Source organism: Panthera tigris, chromosome F2, assembly GCF_018350195.1.
Source record: "Panthera tigris isolate Pti1 chromosome F2, P.tigris_Pti1_mat1.1, whole genome shotgun sequence".
Taxonomy (NCBI): domain Eukaryota; kingdom Metazoa; phylum Chordata; class Mammalia; order Carnivora; family Felidae; genus Panthera; species Panthera tigris.
The window spans coordinates 40,786,629-40,804,304 of record NC_056676.1 but is presented as its reverse complement, the minus strand read 5'-3'; the positions used below and the strand labels follow the sequence as shown (position 1 = coordinate 40,804,304).

The following is a 17,676-nucleotide window of genomic DNA, read 5'->3' as shown; positions in this document are numbered from 1 at the left end:
CACAACTGTCTTTATTGTAACCTTACATGGTTTAGAAAATTTGGGGTTTTAGGGGCGCCTGGGTGGCTCAGTCGGTTGAGCGGCTGACTTCGGCTCAGGTCACGATCTCGCGGTCCGTGAGTTCGAGCCCCGCGTCGGGCTCTGTGCTGACAGCTCAGAGCCTGGAGCCTGTTTCGGACTCTGTGTCTCCCTCTTCCTCTGACCCTTCCCTGTTCATGCTCTCTCTCTCTGTCTCAAAAATAAATAAATGTTAAAAAAAATTTAAAAAAAATAAAAAATAAATAAAAATAAAAAAAAAGAAAATTTGGGGTTTTAGGTTTGCTAAATTTAAATAAAACTTAAGTAAACATAATTTTTATTTCTCTGGAAGTAAACTTAGATTGAACCCTCATTAAATGCATAGAACTTTGAGATCTGTGGCACAGAATCCTTTTATAATAGATATGTTGACTATACAGGGCTTACAAAGTATGTTATTTTCAGATTCTTTGGGAAACGTTTTGGAGATGCTACTTTATTAATTTATATAGATAAATTCTGAGTTCCTTGTCAGACAGCAGAGGCCTCCCAAATTTGACAACCCTTCTTTGAGGAAGAATGCCACTCTCTTCCATCCCTCCAAAATGCAGCTGAATTCCTAAGATTTTTAACTACCAATGATGTTGCTTTTTGAAAGGATAAGGGAAAGGGGTGCCTGACTGGCTTAGTCAATGGAGCATACAACTCTTGATCTTGAGATTGTGAATTCAAGCCCCATGTTGGATGTAGAGATTACTTAAAAATAAATTCTTTAAAAAAAAGGTGGGGGGGGGTGCACTTGGGTGGCTCAGCTGGTTAAGTGTCTGACTCTTGGATTCATCTCGGGTCACGATCTCTGGTTTGTGGGATTAAGCCCTGTGTTGGGCTCCCTGCTCACAGTGCAGAGCCTGCTTGGGATTCTTTCTCCTCTCTTTCTCTCGCTCTCTCAAAATTAATTAATTAAAAAAAAAAAAGGATGAGGGAAAGAGGCCGACCTATAATTTATTTATTATGAGAGTCAAAGCTAATTTATAGGAAATAAGAATTTTAATAAATGTTACATTAATAATTATATTTAAGATTATTTTTCATTTTGTTTAATTTTTATGATTGCAGGTAAAGGTTGACCTAATTGAGCTCTCTGAAAAATGCTGTAGTGACTTTGACTTGCACTCAGAATTAGAGCGCTCATTTTTGTCAGAACCATCGTCTCCAGGGAGAACTAAGACTACTAAAGGATTCAAACTTGGGAAGCACAAGCATGAGACCTTTATAACTTCAAGGTAAAACTTTTTATACTGAAGATCTTGACAGTGGTCATGGAAGCTTATTTCTTGCAATGTATTTTAAGATAGACACTAACTATAAGAGAAAAAAGGAAGTTGACATAATACTTGAGTCATGAATATTGTTTGGAATTTTTTTTAAGATAATACTTTGGCCAGGATATCCCTGGTACTTTTGTTATGTTCTTCTACTTTATGAGAGTTTGGAAGGTTGAACAAGAGGTGAACTGGATTATTTTAAATAATTGTTAGTCATATCATAAAATGTGAGTACCATTCTTAGCTAGTTTTGTTGTCCATCCCTGGAGAGGAATAGAGATGTTTGCAGTGTTAACACAATTGAAATAAGAACTAATTGAAATGTAGTTTTCAATATTACAAAGACTGACTTAAATATTCATTGGAAATAGGAAAAAAAAGAATAAGTTTTCATGGAGTGTTTTTATTTTAATAGCGGGAAGTCTGAATACATCGAACCTGCCAAACGAGCTCATGTTGTGCCACCACCAAGAGGAAGGGGCAGGGGAGGATTTGGACAGGGTATACGACCCCATGATATTTTTCGTCAGAGAAAACAGAACACAAGCAGACCACCATCTATGCACGTGGATGACTTTGTTGCAGCTGAAAGTAAAGAAGTGGTCCCTCAAGATGGAATACCCCCACCAAAACGACCACTCAAAGTATCACAGAAGATTTCTTCTCGTGGTGGATTTTCAGGCAATCGAGGAGGACGGGGTGCTTTTCACAGTCAGAATAGGTTTTTCACACCACCTGCTTCAAAAGGTAATTATTTATGTATATTTTCTAGTGGGTTAGAATATTGGAATATTAGCATATTTAATAGAAGTGATTTAGATGTGGGGCACCTGGGTGACTGAGTCAGTTGAGCGTCCGACTTCGGCTCAGGTCATGATCTCGTAGTTTGTGAATTCAAGCCCCGCGTAGGGCTCTGTGCTGACAGCTCAGAGCCTGGAGCCTGCTTCAGATTCTGTGTCTCCCCCTCTCTCTGCCCCTTCCCCGCTCATGCTCTGTCTCTCTCTGTCTCTCAAAAATGAATAAACGTTTAAAAAAGTTAAAAAAAAATCACTTTTTTTTAAAAGAAGTGATTTAGATATAAGTGATTCAGATGAAGTACTTTTCAGTTACTACAATTAAGTGACTTCTCAGACCACTGGTAACTATTTGCTGAGTACTTTATTGGATAGAAAAAAGAAATCTTTTTTTTTTTTTTTTTAATTTTTAAAAAAATTTTAACAATTTAAAAAATTTTTTTAAATGTTTAATTTGAGAGAGAGAGAGCAAGTACAAGTAGGAGAGGGGCAGAGAGAAAGGGAGACACAGAATCTGAAGCAGGCTCCAGGCTCTGAGCTGTCAGCACAGGGCCCAGTGCAGGGCTTGAATTCACGAGCCACGACATCATGACCTGAGCTGAAGTTGGACATTTAACCAGCTGAGCCACCGAGGCACCCCAGAAAAAATCTTTTTTAGATTAATATTTAATTAATTGCATGTTTAGTGATAAGTTTAAAAGAAGTCAGTTGGCTAATTATTTTCCTTTTTTTATTGAAAATTGTGTTTATCCTTTCTGAATAGTACATATACAATCTCACAGTTCTACTTGCCAACAATTTCCTTAGGATTCTTCTACGTAGTTAACCATTGATTCTCTTATCTACTTGCTTCTTGATGTTATATTTAATTTGTTGTGGTTTTTTTTTTTAAGATTTAATTATTTATTTATTTTTAAATTTTATTTTAGAGAGACAGAGAGAGAATGTGTGAGCAGGGGAGAGGGGCGGAGGGGGAGAGAGAAAATCTTAAACAGGTTCCACACTTAGTGGAGGGCCTGACACAGGCTTGATCCCACAAACTTCAGATCATGACCTGAGCTGAAATCAAGAGTTGGATGCTCAACTGACTGAGCCACCCTGGCGCCCCTTAAGATTTTATTTTTAAATCTCTACACCCAACATAGGGTTCGAATCCACAACCCCAAGGTCAAGAGATATATGTTCTATCGACTGAGACAGCCAGACACCCCTATTTAATCTGTTTTAAATTATTTCAAGATTTTGCCTGTGAATGAATTCCATTTGAAATGTTGTACACCTGTCATACCTGTTTCAGAATGCTACCCTCCTTATGGGCTCTAGGGAGACCACTGCACAGCAGAGCTTTTTTTTAAAAAAAAATTTTTTTTTAACGTTTATTTATTTTTGAGATAGAGAGAGACAGAGCATGAATGGGGGAGGGTCAGAGAGAGGGAGACACAGAATCCGAAACAGGCTCCAGGCTCTGAGCTGTCAGCACAGAGCCCGACACGGGGCTCGAACCCACGGACCGCGAGATCATGACCTGAGCCGAAGTCAGCCGCCCAACCGACTGAGCCACCCAGGCGCCCCTGCACAGCAGAGCTTTAAGTTACAAATCTTGTTTCTTTTATTTTAAGTTACTGTTGTGGAAAAAATTGTTTTAAAGATTTTATTTTTATGTAATCCCTACACCCAATGTGGGACTCAGACTCACAACCCCAAGATCAAGAGTTGCATACTCCACCTACTGAGCCAGCCAGGCGCCCCTACTATTGTGGAATGTAACAGAAAACCACAAAACTTGTTTTATTGATTGTCAAAGGTGGCTACTTTAACTTACTGCATGATATTTTTTGCTTCTGTGATTTATTAAACATTATTCCTTGTTTAAAAAAAGTTTCAAGATTTCAGAAATTAGGTATACTTGTAGAAATTATACTTCGCTAGTGGATTGTTGACATGTTTTCATGCTGCTGAGTTAAAGAGGTTGGTAGTGAAAGTGAATAGCAGTTTATATTAATAGCAAATACATAGCTGTGTTGGGACTATTATGTAAAACACTCTCATATCAACCCTTTGAGGTAGATTCTGTTAGTACACCCACTTTACAGAAGAGAAAACTATCAGCTGACCAGGATATATAAATGTAAGTGACAGAACCAGTATTTGAATGCTGGCGGTCTGGCTGTAGAGCCTCTGCTTCTAACCACATACGATGCTGCCACACTGTAGTATATAAGCCAGAATTTCACTGTTTCTCTTTCATTACTTTGAAGAATAAGAAAAGCCTGTTGAGTCTTTTTTAATTCAGTTGAAGTTGTGAAAATAGTAGATTTTGATTGTGTTTTCTCTTTTTAGGAAACTACAGTCGTCGGGAGGGGACAAGAGGCTCCAGTTGGAGTGCTCAGAATACTCCTCGAGGAACTTACAATGAAAGTCGTGGAGGCCAGAGCAATTTTAACAGAGGACCTCTTCCACCGTTGCGACCACTTAGTTCTACAGGTATACATCCTTCCAAGTTGATATCGCTGAGGCAGGGAATTGGGTGGGGCGTGGGGGTGAATCCTTTTTAAGTTGTCAGATGTCATATACTGTCATTCTGAGAGAGGATATTTTAGAACATAGACTTATAATTCTAAAGTCAATTTAATTTTATATCTGCAAATGAATGCCCAATGTTCATATTCTGTGGGAATAAAAAAATTCTGGATTCTGAATACACGTATAATCTGAGCAGTTTCACAGTGATGTGCTGATAATGAAAGCCAATCCTTAAGATACTTTTTTGACCAAAGTATTTTAGTAATAGAGATATCTTCATACAGTGGATTCTATTTTTGTTTATAATATTGGTGTTGTGTGAGTAGGCACATAACCTGTTTTTCCTCAAACATTACTGTATCAAGTCCAGAATTCTTCTGGTCAGAGGTAGCTTTTGGTTTCATATTCACTTACTTTTTTATAACAGCTTTATTTGCGATATAATTCTCACATATCATACAATTTACCTATTTAAGGTAGACAGTTCAGCAGTCTTCATCACATTTACAGAAAGAACCTGCACATGGATTTTAAAGGGGCAAAGAGTAATTCCTCTCTTAGTTTGAGCTCAGTTTTATAGGTTACTATTTCTATAGTGGGAATGTAAAGGGTGTTATGACTAAAAACTATATTCTTTTTTTTATAGGCTACCGCCCAAGTCCTCGTGACCGTGCTTCCAGAGGTCGTGGGGGACTTGGACCTTCCTGGGCAAGTGCAAATAGCGGCAGTGGAGGCTCAAGAGGAAAGTTTGTCAGTGGAGGCAGTGGTAGAGGTCGTCATGTACGATCCTTTACACGATAAAAATCCTTTTGGGAACATCCTGAGTGTATACGAACATTTCATGAGGACAATAAAAGTAAAATAAGACATTAAAGGACCAACTTAGACTTAGCAGTTATCTGGAGACATCTGAGAGAATATTTTTATCTGAAGAAAGCAGATTTTGTTTGATACCTAACACAAGATTTCAATAAAAATCCAAACTTTGTATGTACGTTTGTATATATTTTTTCCCTTTCATATATAACTATTTACAAAATTTCTTAGGTAGAAAATGAACAATGAAGTGACTTTGGTTTTAGTGTATTTTTGCCTATGCCACAGATGTCCTCAATACTTTCTCAGCTCATGGTGCCCTTTAGTGTTGCAGTAACTTTTTCACAGCACAGCTAAGCCAAAAGAAGTACCTAATACTTCTATTTATTAACAGGTGGGTCCAAACAGCTTAATAAGAATTTATATCATAACCATGAGTAACTGTGAACACTGCCACCTTCTTAGACTTTGGAACCAGCTTGGACACCATCAGTATCATTTCCTGTTCCACAGTGCTTTTTGCATAGTACTTTTTATCAGAACTGCTGAAAACCTGGTTTTGCAAAGATACACTGTCATGAGAAAATTTAGTGCTAATTAAAGTACCTTGAAGTAGTAGTTTGTGTTGTGTCCAACAGATGTGTTACTCTCAAAAATTTAAAATACCCTGTGACATCTGTGTTAATTTACTAGGATGCCCTGGTGCTGGGAATCTTTTGGCTGTACCAAAAGAAACCTGACACTCTTCTTCATATTAGAAAGAAATATGTACGTACTTTGTGTTTCAACTTTATACCTACTTATGCTATTTTATTATGCAATTTTTTAAAGCCTAAATGAGACATAGCCTAATAATGGTCTTTTGAGAGTCAGAAACATCTAATAAAGTCTGGACTTTACATACAGAAATAAAGTTGATAACTTTGAGAAAATAGCCATATTTTCCCCAAGGGTATCTTGACTCAGCCTATATAACTGGCATAAAATATAGAGTTCTTAAACAACAGGAGTGTATGAGTCTCATGCCATCCCTATATCACTGTTTTGCCAAACTATTTGTGGGAATATAAAGTATGTTTGTTTGGAAAATACTTTAAAGAACTCTGAGCTCTGAGCTCTAAAGACTCTGATTTAAGGAAAAGGTAATGGAAATCTTTTCATAACTATAGTAGCCTCAAAAAATCCAAGGTAACTTAAATCTCTTTCATTCCTGAAACCTAATGAGTTCATTCTCTCTAAAGATGCATTTTTCACATTAGCTAGAATTCAAAGTTTGTCCCTCATGTCTGACATAAGTACACAGAAAAATCGTTGTTTTTTAAGTAACTGCATTTCTTAAATAATAACATATGGCTATATACAAATACATAATTACTTGACTAGTTTTTTAGCTTTAAGTTGAATATAATCTCTGAGAAATAATCAGAGTTGTTTCTGCTGTTTGCCTTAGATGATTCAGGCCAATATTTCAGACCAGCCAAGATAATAAATTAACATAAATGCAAATTAATACCAGACAAATTTAAAACGTCTTGAGTAATTAAGAGTCTTAGATAAACATGTTGACTATCCCTTTCATGCATGCATCACTCAGTTTTTATAGCAATCCAGCAAAGGAGATATACCATAATTTTATAGATAGAGAAAGCTGAAGAGGAGCTTGACTCAAAAGTGAAAGAAACAGGATTTAGAACCAGGTTGGCTAGCTTGTAATTCTATACCTCTTTTTTTCCATCTTGGAGAAGTATGAAGCTACGTTTTAGGTTGAATGATAATAAAGGTAAAAATTAATTTATCATAGGGAAGTGTTAATTCCAAAGGCTTAACACTCTGTTTTAGTCATTTCTAAAGTGAGCCAGATAGATAACTGGGGGATGTTTGCTGTCATATATATTTAGATCTCTATGGAAGGTCACATACCTTCAAAAATAAATCAATTTTATATTATATGTACTTTGGTAAAATGGGTATATGTGTTATTTGCAAAACTACTTTGTTTTACATAAGACATTTCAGGAAAAGTTTTGAATGGTATTTAGAAATTAATGAAAATGGAGAATACCTTTAAGAATAAAACTTATATTCTATTTAACATATAATACAAGGAGTTACTGAGTTAAGTCTTTAATTGAATGATTTGTATTTTTTCATAAGTATAAGAAAAAAGAGGGGCGCCTGGCTGGCTCAGTAGGTAAAGCATACGACTTCTGCTCAGGTCATGATCTCAGGGTTCGTGAGTTCAAGCCCTGCATTGGGCTCTGTGCTGACAGTTCAGCCTGGAGGCTGCTTTGGATTCTGTGTGTCCCTCTCTCTGTCCCTCTCCCACTCACACTCTGTCTCTCAAAAATAAACAAAAAAATTTGTGAAAACTCAAATAAGTTTTTAAAGTAACTTTTTAAAATAGCTAAATAAAAAAAAAAGACATTAGAGTTGTATGTTAGATCATATATAACATCTCTGGAATTATTTTTGCATAAAGACTAGTTCAGATGAAAAACGTGATTTTTATTTTTAAATTCATAGGCCAGATAGATCAATAATTAATGAGCAAGATTTTATAAGGGTCCTATAAATTCATAAGCTAGAGAAAAGGTTGCAAACTCAACTACTAGCAATGGCCTGGAAAGTAACAAATGTGGGAAGAGAATCAGTTGAAGAACAGACAGTGAAAACTGGAGAAGAGTTGTTAGTTGGTATTTTGGCTTCAGTTCCAGAGTGAAAATAGGGATAGTTGAAGCAGGTGGCTCTGGAGAGTGCCTGCAGTGTTAAAGGAGACTAGGCTTCAGCTTCAGCTGATCAGTAACTTGGAAGACTGATAGGTCCAATGCTGATGCATCTTCTGACTTTTTTTATTTTTTATTAAAAAAAAATTTTTTTAATGTTTGTTTTTGAGAGAGTGAGACACAGTGTGAGTGGGGGAGGGGCAGAGAGAGAGGGAGATACAGAATCTGAAGCAGGCTCCAGGCTCCAAGCTGTCAGCACAGAATGGTGAGGTCATGACCCGAGCTGAGGTTGGACATGTAACTGACTGAGCCACCCAGGTGGCCCATTTTCTGATTTTATTAAAAAAATTTTTTTTTATTACTCAGGGGCTTCACTTCCGATTCTTTCAAAGAAGCCAAGGGGCGCCTGGGTGGCTCAAGCAGATAAGTGGTGAACTTGTTTTAGCCTCAGGTCATGATCTCATGGTTTGTGGGACCAAGCCCCTTGTCAGGCTCTGCACTGGCAGTACGGATCCTGCTTGGGATTCTCTCTCCGTCTCCCCCTTCCTTCCGCTTTTTGCTCTCTCTCAAAATACATAAACTTAAAACAGAGAAGTCAAAAATTTGGACCATTGTGTGAACAATTTTTTTTCTTTGTGTGTACGTAAGCATTTTCCAAATGCAGCAGTTAATAACTATATGAGCCAAAAAAACACAAGTGCAGGGCAAAATGTGGCCAGAGGATTCCATCCTGAAGAGTTTGATAACATCTGTTTTAGAAATTGGAACTGGATTATTGCAAAAACTTACCTCATTTGAGACAGTAAAATTTACCAAGTAAATTTGTGGTAGGACATGATGCTATGGAGCTCTTTGGAGCCAAAAAGCTTGGATTTGAGAACAGCTTTATCATCTATTAGCTGTGCAACTTTAATAAACTTTAATCTCTTATCCTAAATCTATCTCCTTTTACCTATCTCACTATGTCTTGAAGATTAAAGAAAGTATATATTTGACTTTTTTCTTTTTTGATGTGTAGAGCAATATTATTTGCTAAATTGTTATTTAACTAAATTATTTCTGAAGTCATAGGAATTAGTGCCTGCTTGAGAAATAATGTGGAAGTTATAGGAATAGAGTTACAGCTCTGTAGATCTACTGAAGCATTTTGATGGGACTTTAGGGAAGTTTTTAGTTTGGGGATACTTTTATAATAGTTCTGTAGTATACATTCTAAGTGAAGATAGTCCAGTTTCTAATAAGTTCCAGGATGCTCAGGAGCATGTGGTAATATTTTTTAAATATAAGGAGGTGGTAGATGATACGAAAATGCAAGGAACAGTGAGTAGTCTACTTTGGCCAGTATTGGATGCTGGGATCAAGGGTAGAAGAAGTGGAGGGAATGTGTACTTGGAGACTAGGGCTAAATTGCGAAAGGTCTCTTATTTGCTGTGCTCAGCAACAAAATAAGAATTTTTGTTAATATGAATGACATTTTTAAACTTGGCACACCTTTATAAGCATCTACTATTGGTGAGTGACTGAAAGATGTTTTCCATAAGTTAATCATAATCAGATTTATGCTTTAGAAAGATATCGGGGCGCCTGGGTGGCTCAGTCAGTTAAGCATCCAACTTCGGCTCAGGTAATGGTCTTGCGGTTTGTGAGTTCGAGCCCCACGTCGGGCTGTGTGCTGACAGTTTGGAGCCTGGAGCTTGCTTTGAATTCTGTGTCTCCCTCTTTCTGCCCCTTCCCCGCTTGTGCTCTGTCTGTCTGCCTCTCAAAAATAAATAAAAACATTTAAAAAGTAGAAAGACAGCTCTAGTGCAGTAAGAATGGATTAGAGAGGGAAGAGCCCAAGCAGAAACAGCAATTAAGCAATTACAGCAAAGATCTAAATCAGTGATTTCTAGAGTGGTCCTCAGACCAGCAGCTTGGCATCACCTGGGAATTTGTTAGGAATGCACATTCCCAGGCACAATCCCAGACCTAAGAAATTGGAACTGGGGCCCAGCAATGTGTGCTTTAACAAGCCCTGCACACAATTCTGCTAAAATTTGATGCACCCTAACACTTTGAGAACCGCTGATATGTTCTCAGTGGTTTTAAAATTTAGGAATCATCTGGGGAGGTCATTAAATACGCAGGTTCCAGGAGGCTCCTGGGTTGGCTCATCGGGTTAACCATCCGGCTCTTCGTTTTGGCTCAGGTCATGCTCTCACAGTTTGTGAGTTCAAGCCCCACATTGGGCTTCTTGCTGACAGTGCAGAGCCTGCTTGAGATTCTCTCTCTCCTCCTCTCCGCTCCTCCCCATCTTGTGCACAGGTGTGCATGCATGCTCGCTCTCTCTCAAAATAAATAAAAAACTTAAAAATAGAGGTTCCAGGGACCTACTAATCTGTTTTTAAAAAGCTTTTCAGGAGATTCTGATAATCAGCCAGGTTTGGATCCAGTGACCCAAATGAAAAGTAATGTCCTAAGCTAAGACAATGGTAATGGAAATGGAGGGATCAAATACAAAAGATGTTTCCCAGATACTGTAATGCCTCTAGAGTTATATTAGGCCACGATGGCATAAAATAGTACAAAGCAGTTACTGCTCTGAAATACCTTTCTAGTGGGAGAAGGGAGGGACAGCTACACAAGTTGCTACACAAGTCCTCAAAAGGTGAAGGTGAAAAGACTACTAGATTGGGCAGTTTGAAAGATTTTATAATTTCTGTGATGGTAGTTTTTTTGGAGTGTGAATTTGGAGAAAGGTAAGCAGAATCCACAATGCTGTTTGTTGAATTATAGAGAAGTGAGAAACTATGGGCAATGAATAGTTTTTCAATCTGGTGGGGAACAGAGGAGAGATTGCTAAAAGCTATGTGTACCAAAGCCACTCCTTCCCTAACATGTTATGTATAAAGTTTGCCTTTATGTTTGTGGTGCTAGACCGCATCTGCAGAATCTAGTTTTGTTTTCTGTGCTTCCATACTTGACTACAGACTGCTTTGGAAATTGCATTTCTTCCTTCCTTCCTTCCTTCCTTCCTTCCTTCCTTCCTTCCTTCCTTCTTTTCTTTTTCTTTCTTTCTTTCTTTCTTTCTTTCTTTCTTTCTTTCTTTCTTTCTTTCTTTCTTTCTTTCTAATTTATTTTGAGAGAGAGACAGAGTGTGCGAGTGGGGAAGGGGCAGAGAAAGAATTCCTAGCTGGCCCTGCACTGTCAGCATGGGGCCTGATGTGGGGCTCAAACCCACAAACCAAAAGTTTATGACCTGAGCCAAAACTAAGAGTTGGTCACTTAACTGACTCAGCCACCCACGCACCCTGGAAATTGCATTTCTGATTGTTGTATTCTAAGTTCTTCTGTCGATGTCTTTCATATCTAAGATGTTCTTAACTATGCTGCATTGTTTCATGCTGCATAAATATCTTGGAGATATACTTTTTTAATGACCCTATTCTGGTTAGTATATCATTATATATTCTTGGGTTTTAAATGGAACATAGTTTTGAGGTATTTGGAAAAAATTATGCTGAGTTCTTGGCTTTCATTTTATTATTTTACTTTTTAAAGTTTATTTATTTTGAGAGAGTGGAGGGGAGGAGCAGAGAAAGAGAGGGAGAGAGAGAATCCCAAGTGGGCTCTGCACTGGCAGTGTGGACTCACGAACCATGAGATCATGACCTGAGCTGAAATCAAGGGTCGGATATTTGACCGACTGAACCACCCAGCTGCCCCAGAAACTTTTACTTCTGATAGGTCTAATGTTAACTGAACCTGGGACACAGTACAATGTCCTTACAGAAAGTAGTGGTGATAAAATTTTAGTACTTACTCAATGAGTAAAGAAGGGAAGGAAATGAACTAAAGTTTATCAAAACATTTGTTTACAAAGATATCTGCATCCACAAAATTGCCTAGATGAAGAATTTTTTTTAAGTTTATTTATTTTTAATGTTTATTTTTTAGAGAGAGAGAGAGCGAGGGAGGGAAGAGCAGAGAGAGAGGGAGACACAGAATGTGAAGTAGGCTCCAGGCTCTGGGCTGCCAGCACAGAGCCCAACATGGGGCTTGAACTCACCAACCATGAGACCATGACCTGAGCTGAAGTCGGATGCTTAACCGACTGAGCCACCCAGGCACCCCTAAATTTATTTATTTTTGAGAGAGAGAGTGAGAGAGTACATGAGCAAAGGAGGGCAGAGAGAGAGAATCCTATGTAGGCTCCAAACTGTCAGCACAGAGTCTGACACAGGGCTCAAACTCACGAACCCGTGAGATCATGACCTGAACTGAAACTCAGAGTCAGATGCTTAAACCTACTGAGCCACCCAGGCACCCTTCAGTGTCGTAACTTTAAATAGCATCTCTACATATTGGTTCCTCTAAATTTCCAACCCAGACCTGTCCTGTGACACCCAGATTTGCATCTCGACATCTCCACCAGTTTTCTAGCAATCACTTTAAATTTGACATACTCAAATTGAGCTCTGAATATTCCCCTGCTGTGATCATTACTCCTTTGCTGTCTTCTTTTTTAAATTTTCAATAAATAGCAACTCCATACTTCAAATTTCTCACACCAAAACGCTTAGAGTCATTCTTCCCTACTGTGTTTCTCTCATACTCTGCTTCGATCTTGACTTCTAGACTCTAATTGTTCCACCTCTGCTGCCAAACCACCATTGTCTCTTTTCTGAGTTATGGTAATAGCTTCCTAATTCATCTCAAAACCCGTCAATGGCCTCCCATTTCAGAATAAAAGCTGGAATTCTTACAATAGTCCACAGGTTTCTACCCCTGTTTTCACCCCTCTTTGGTATTTCTTTGGCCTCATCTACTACTCTCTGAGCTCACTTTGCTCCAGCTACCACCTTCTGACTGTTCCTACCAGCCCTAAATACACTATTGCTTCAGGACCTTTGTTCAAAGAGGCCTTCCCTGGCTACCCTATCTAGAGTTTCAATACCCCCCATCTCTGCTTTACTCTTCTTATGCCTTTTCACTATCTAGCACTCACTTATCTTCTTTATCATTAGGTGCAAGTAGTAGACTTTGTCATTAAAATGCAGAAAATTAAAATCATTTATGTAATAAGTTATGTTAGTATTGAGAAGTAGTTGTAATCGTTCTGACAAAAATGACAGGTATCTTTCTACACTATCTTTTTTTTTCTAGCCCACCATTATCTAATACCATAAAACAATTAAGTGAAGTAAACTAAATATTTCATGATGATAATTTTTATTAGAAAGAATAAAAAGTGAGATTGATTTCTCTTCCATAGACAATTCCTATAAAATATAAATAAGCCTTTTGAAATTTTGAAATTTACTGTTTCAAAGAAAAGTTATTTTATCTGCTGTATTCTAACTAGGACTATATTTCTTTTGGTTTATGCTCATCAGTTATAATTTTGCTGTTTGTCCTTATCTTTATTGTAGAAAATTAATCCTAAGTTTTGCTGTTATGCAATTCATAACATCTTTATTTAAAACACGAATTTTGCTAAAATAAAGTCCAAAGAATTGTAACAATTTAGTATATAAAAAATGATACAGGGGCACTTGGTTAGCTCAGTTGGTAGAGCATGTGACTCTTGATCTCAGGGTCTGAATTCAAGTCCTACATTGGGCTTATAGTTCACTTAAAAATAAAATAAAATACAGGGTGCATGAGTGGCTCTGTCATTTAAGTGTCTGACTTTGGCTCAGGTCATGATTTCATTGTTTGTGAGTTTGAGCCCCACATTGGGCTTTGTGCTGAGAGAGAGAGAGGCCTGCTTGGGATTCTCTCTCTCTCTCTCTCTTTGGCTCTCACTCTCTCTCTCTGCCCCTCCCCACACACTCTGTCTCTCAAAATAAACTTTTATTAAAATTTTTTTTTCAATGTTTATTTTTGAGAGAGAGAGAGAGAGAGAGAGAGAGAGAGAAAGAAAGAGAGAGAGTGTGTGAGCAGGGGGAGGGGCAGAGAGAGAGGAAGACACAGAATCTGAAGCAGGCTCCAGGCTCTGAGCTGTTAGCACAGAGCCCAAGGTGGGGCTTGAACTCACAAACCAGGAGATCATGACCTGAGCTGATGTCAGGTTAATCAACTGAGCTACCCAGGCACCCCTCTCAAAATAAAAGTTTAAAATAAAATACAAAATTTCAAAAAAGAATACTAGTCTACCACAGTTAGGTAAAATTTAATATTCTCTAATTCTTTACCTATATTTTAGAGTTAAGTGTTTTCCAAAATCAGGCTAAACAATAAAAATTATTCTATTCACACATTTCTAAGTTTTTTGTTCAAACTGGAGTATTTTTGTAGATACTACAGACAGTGACATGGTTTGGAGATACTTCTACATTAAAAGGCCTATGACCTATACATGGCTTGTCACTATATTAAAAGGTGTCACACCACTTTTAAAAGGTTAGTTTACCTATTTGGGTTAGGTACTTTAAGGGCCTATATTATTTTAACCACGTTGCTGAAGTCACTTTATTCTTAAAATGCTGCATAATTTAGGAGCTTTATGGTAAAATCGGCATATTTGCATATTATTTTTCTAAGCAGACCATCTAACTGTATGAACATATCCATGTAGGTGGTCTCAGATTTAAGATGGGTCGTCTGTTGAAAATGAAGTCTGTAGCCTCAGCACCTACAGCATGTCTGATTATAGGACATAAGTAACAAATAAACAAATAAATATTTTTCCAACCAAATATTTTTGAATTGAACCAAACTACAAATAAAGGGAAACGCATAGAGACATGCGCAGTTAAGGTCGTCCAATCAGAGTCGGGCTGAACAAGGCGCAGCTGCAGGAAGGTGGTACGCACGCGCGGCTAGCTCGTTCGCGATAGGCTGCGCTGAGGCGGGAGCCTTAAGCTCCTCGGGTGGCGAGGTGTTTTCTGTTTACCCGAGTTTTTCTTCCCTGGATGTGCGGCTTCTATTGGGTCGTCGCCGGTGCGTCCTTGGAGGGGAAGGCTTGTGAGACTGCGGTGGTGTGTGCGCTTGTGTGGGACAAAACAGGAGAGGCGCTGGAGCAGGCCTCCGGGGAGGAGGGAAGGAAGGCGGTGGAGCGGCCGCGGCCGTCTCCTGCGGGCGTGGGGGGGGGGGGGGGGAGAGCGGTCTGAAGTGTAAAGGACGCCCTCGCTCTTGGCTCCGGGGTGGCTGGTGCCAAGGCCGGCGGTAGGGGTGCGTTTGTGATGGGGGGGGGTAGTGTCCCAGGGAGAGTCGACTCTGGGCAGTGGTCCCCCAGCTGTCCACCTGCTTTGCTTCTGTGGGTCTTGGGTTTCTTTCCCCCAGGGCTAGTCTACATTATGTTGCACGGTACAAACCGATTAATTAATAGACGATGTCTGTAGGCACGTTTAGCGGGGCCACAAAGGAGAGGAACGACTTAAGTCACGAAGTGTAGCTGCTGCCTATGGTAGTTGGAAGGCCAAAAGCAGAAACAGCAGGTCTGTTGCTGGTTCTTGGCTGTTTTATTAACGTTGTTGTATCCTAGAGGTTTAATGGTTGCATTCTTCAAAGACTCCATCATCGTTATCTAATCCATAGTATTATCAAAATCCACATCCTCAAGTTTACACCGTTCAATTTAAATCTTATATTCTTTTCAGTAGCTCGTTGTGATGAAAATAAAATGTTACTAGCTGTTAAACTTGTTTTCTAAGGCTTTTTACAGGTTTATTCTCTTATATTTTTAAAGATAGGGTTGTAGGGATGAACTGTTTTTATGTTTGGGGTTAAATCTGTCAGATTCGTAGATGATTTCTGTTTTGGGTGCTTTTTAGGTTGGTACTGCTGAATATGAGACGATCTGCAGCACCGAGTCAGTTGCAGGGGAATTCCTTCAAAAAAGTAAAATTTATACCACCAGGAAGGAGTAATCCAAGTCCAGATGAAGAGATTACAAAGATGAGTCCAGATGTAAAATTACTTCAGGTAAAAATAAAATAAATAAGTAAATAAAATAAAAGAAGCATAATATAGAGAAGCATGTTTTTTTTTTTTTTTAACATGTCATTTAAGGAGTTAACGACACTTATCGCCTGAAGGAGTTTTTACTGTCTCTGACAAAGTCTTCCCCAAACCTTAAAATAATGGTTAAAATCATTTTTTTAAAGGAATGATACGCAGTTGGATCTCTAGAGTAAACTGTTAACAGTAAAAAATAACCTCTGTGAAGGAATTGTAAAAATAAATTATTGTAACCAGTGTTCTTTTTAAAACTACCATATAAGTGAAAACCTTAGGTAAGGTGATTTGAGGAGACTATGTAAGTAATGATTACAGTCACTATTTTGTATGTTTCCTTTTTTCTTTTCCTTTTATTTTTTTAGGTTTATTTATTTATTTTGAGAGGGAGAGAGTGCAAGCACGCAAGTGAGCATGGGGGAGGGGCAGACAGAGGAGGGAGAGAGAGAATGCCAAGCAGGTTCCACACCAACACCCTGCAGTCCAATGTAGGGCTCAACCCTGAGAACCTCTAGATCGTGACTGAACCGAAATCAAGAGTCAGACGATTAACTGACTGAGCTGCCCAGGCGCCTCTCCTTTTTTTTTTTATTGCGATAAAGTATATATAACATAAAATTTGCTATTTTACCTTTTTTGTTTTTTAGAAGATTTATTTTTAGAGTGCGAGGCAGGGAGAGGGGCGGAGTGGGGAGGGGAGAGAGAGGGAGAAAGAAAAAGAGAGTATCTCAAGCGGGCTCCATCCTCGGCGAGGAGCAGGAGGCGGGGCTTGATCCCACAACCCTGGAATTTTGAGTTGAGCTGAAATCAAGAGTTGGTGCTCAACTGACCAAACCACCCAGGCCCCCCCGCCCCTTCCCGTTTTACCATTGTTTGTAAAAGTTTATTTTGAGAGAGCACAAGTGGGGGAGGGGCAGAGAGAGAGAATCCCAAGCAGGCTCCAAACTGTCAGTGCAGAGCCCAAGGGGGGGGGGGGGGGCTCAAACTCAGGAACCATGAGATCATGACCCTAGCCAAAGTCGGCTGCTTAATAGACTGAACCACCCAGGCACCCCCTGTATTACCATTTTTAAGTGTGCCAGATAAATGGCATTAATTATACTCACACTGTTTTGCAGCCATCATCACTGTTTTCACTTGAAAACTTTTTCATTACCCCAAACAGAAATTCTATAACCATTAAACAGTAATTCCTTATTCCCTCCTTTACCTACCCCCTTGTAAGCACTATTTATTGTACTTTCTCTCTTCATAAATTTGACTTCTAGTTACCTTATAGAAGTGGAATAATACGATATTTACCCTTTATTTCTGTCTTATTTCAGTTAGCATGTTTCAAGGTTCATCCGTGTTGTAGCATGTGTCAAAACTTCATAACTTTATAAGGTTGAACAATATTTAGTTGTATGTATATACCACATTTTATTTATCCATTCATTTATTGGTGGATACTTGTGTTTTCACTTTTTGGCTGTTGTGAATAATGCTGCTATGAACATTGGCATACAAGTTTCTATTTGAATCCCTGTGTTCATT

General features: G+C 38.6%; 2 protein-coding genes across 6 annotated transcripts in view; both read left to right on the top strand.

Annotated features, from left to right (window-relative positions):
* VIRMA (vir like m6A methyltransferase associated) overlaps positions 1-5,654 on the top strand; it is a 58,428-nt gene extending 52,774 nt beyond the window's left edge. For all 4 annotated transcript variants that reach the window (XM_007095570.3, XM_042972804.1, XM_007095569.3 and 1 more), the window contains 4 exons: positions 1,135-1,301; positions 1,759-2,090; positions 4,478-4,621; positions 5,307-5,654. In XM_007095570.3, coding sequence (XP_007095632.1) covers positions 1,135-1,301; positions 1,759-2,090; positions 4,478-4,621; positions 5,307-5,461 — 798 coding nt within the window. In that variant the 3' untranslated portion in view covers positions 5,462-5,654. The remainder of the gene's footprint in view (positions 1-1,134; positions 1,302-1,758; positions 2,091-4,477; positions 4,622-5,306) is intronic.
* A 9,356-nt stretch (positions 5,655-15,010) lies between these two features.
* Positions 15,011-17,676, top strand: part of LOC102965968 (RAD54 homolog B) — a 94,540-nt gene continuing 91,874 nt past the window's right edge. Inside the window, exons 1-2 of one of the 2 annotated variants that reach the window (XM_042973202.1) lie at positions 15,011-15,123; positions 15,957-16,107. In XM_042973202.1, the coding sequence (XP_042829136.1) occupies positions 15,973-16,107 (135 nt within the window). In that variant the 5' untranslated portion in view covers positions 15,011-15,123; positions 15,957-15,972. Of the gene's footprint in view, positions 15,124-15,836; positions 15,848-15,956; positions 16,108-17,676 lie in introns of those variants that run through there. The other variant, XM_042973203.1, reaches the window with a different exon arrangement.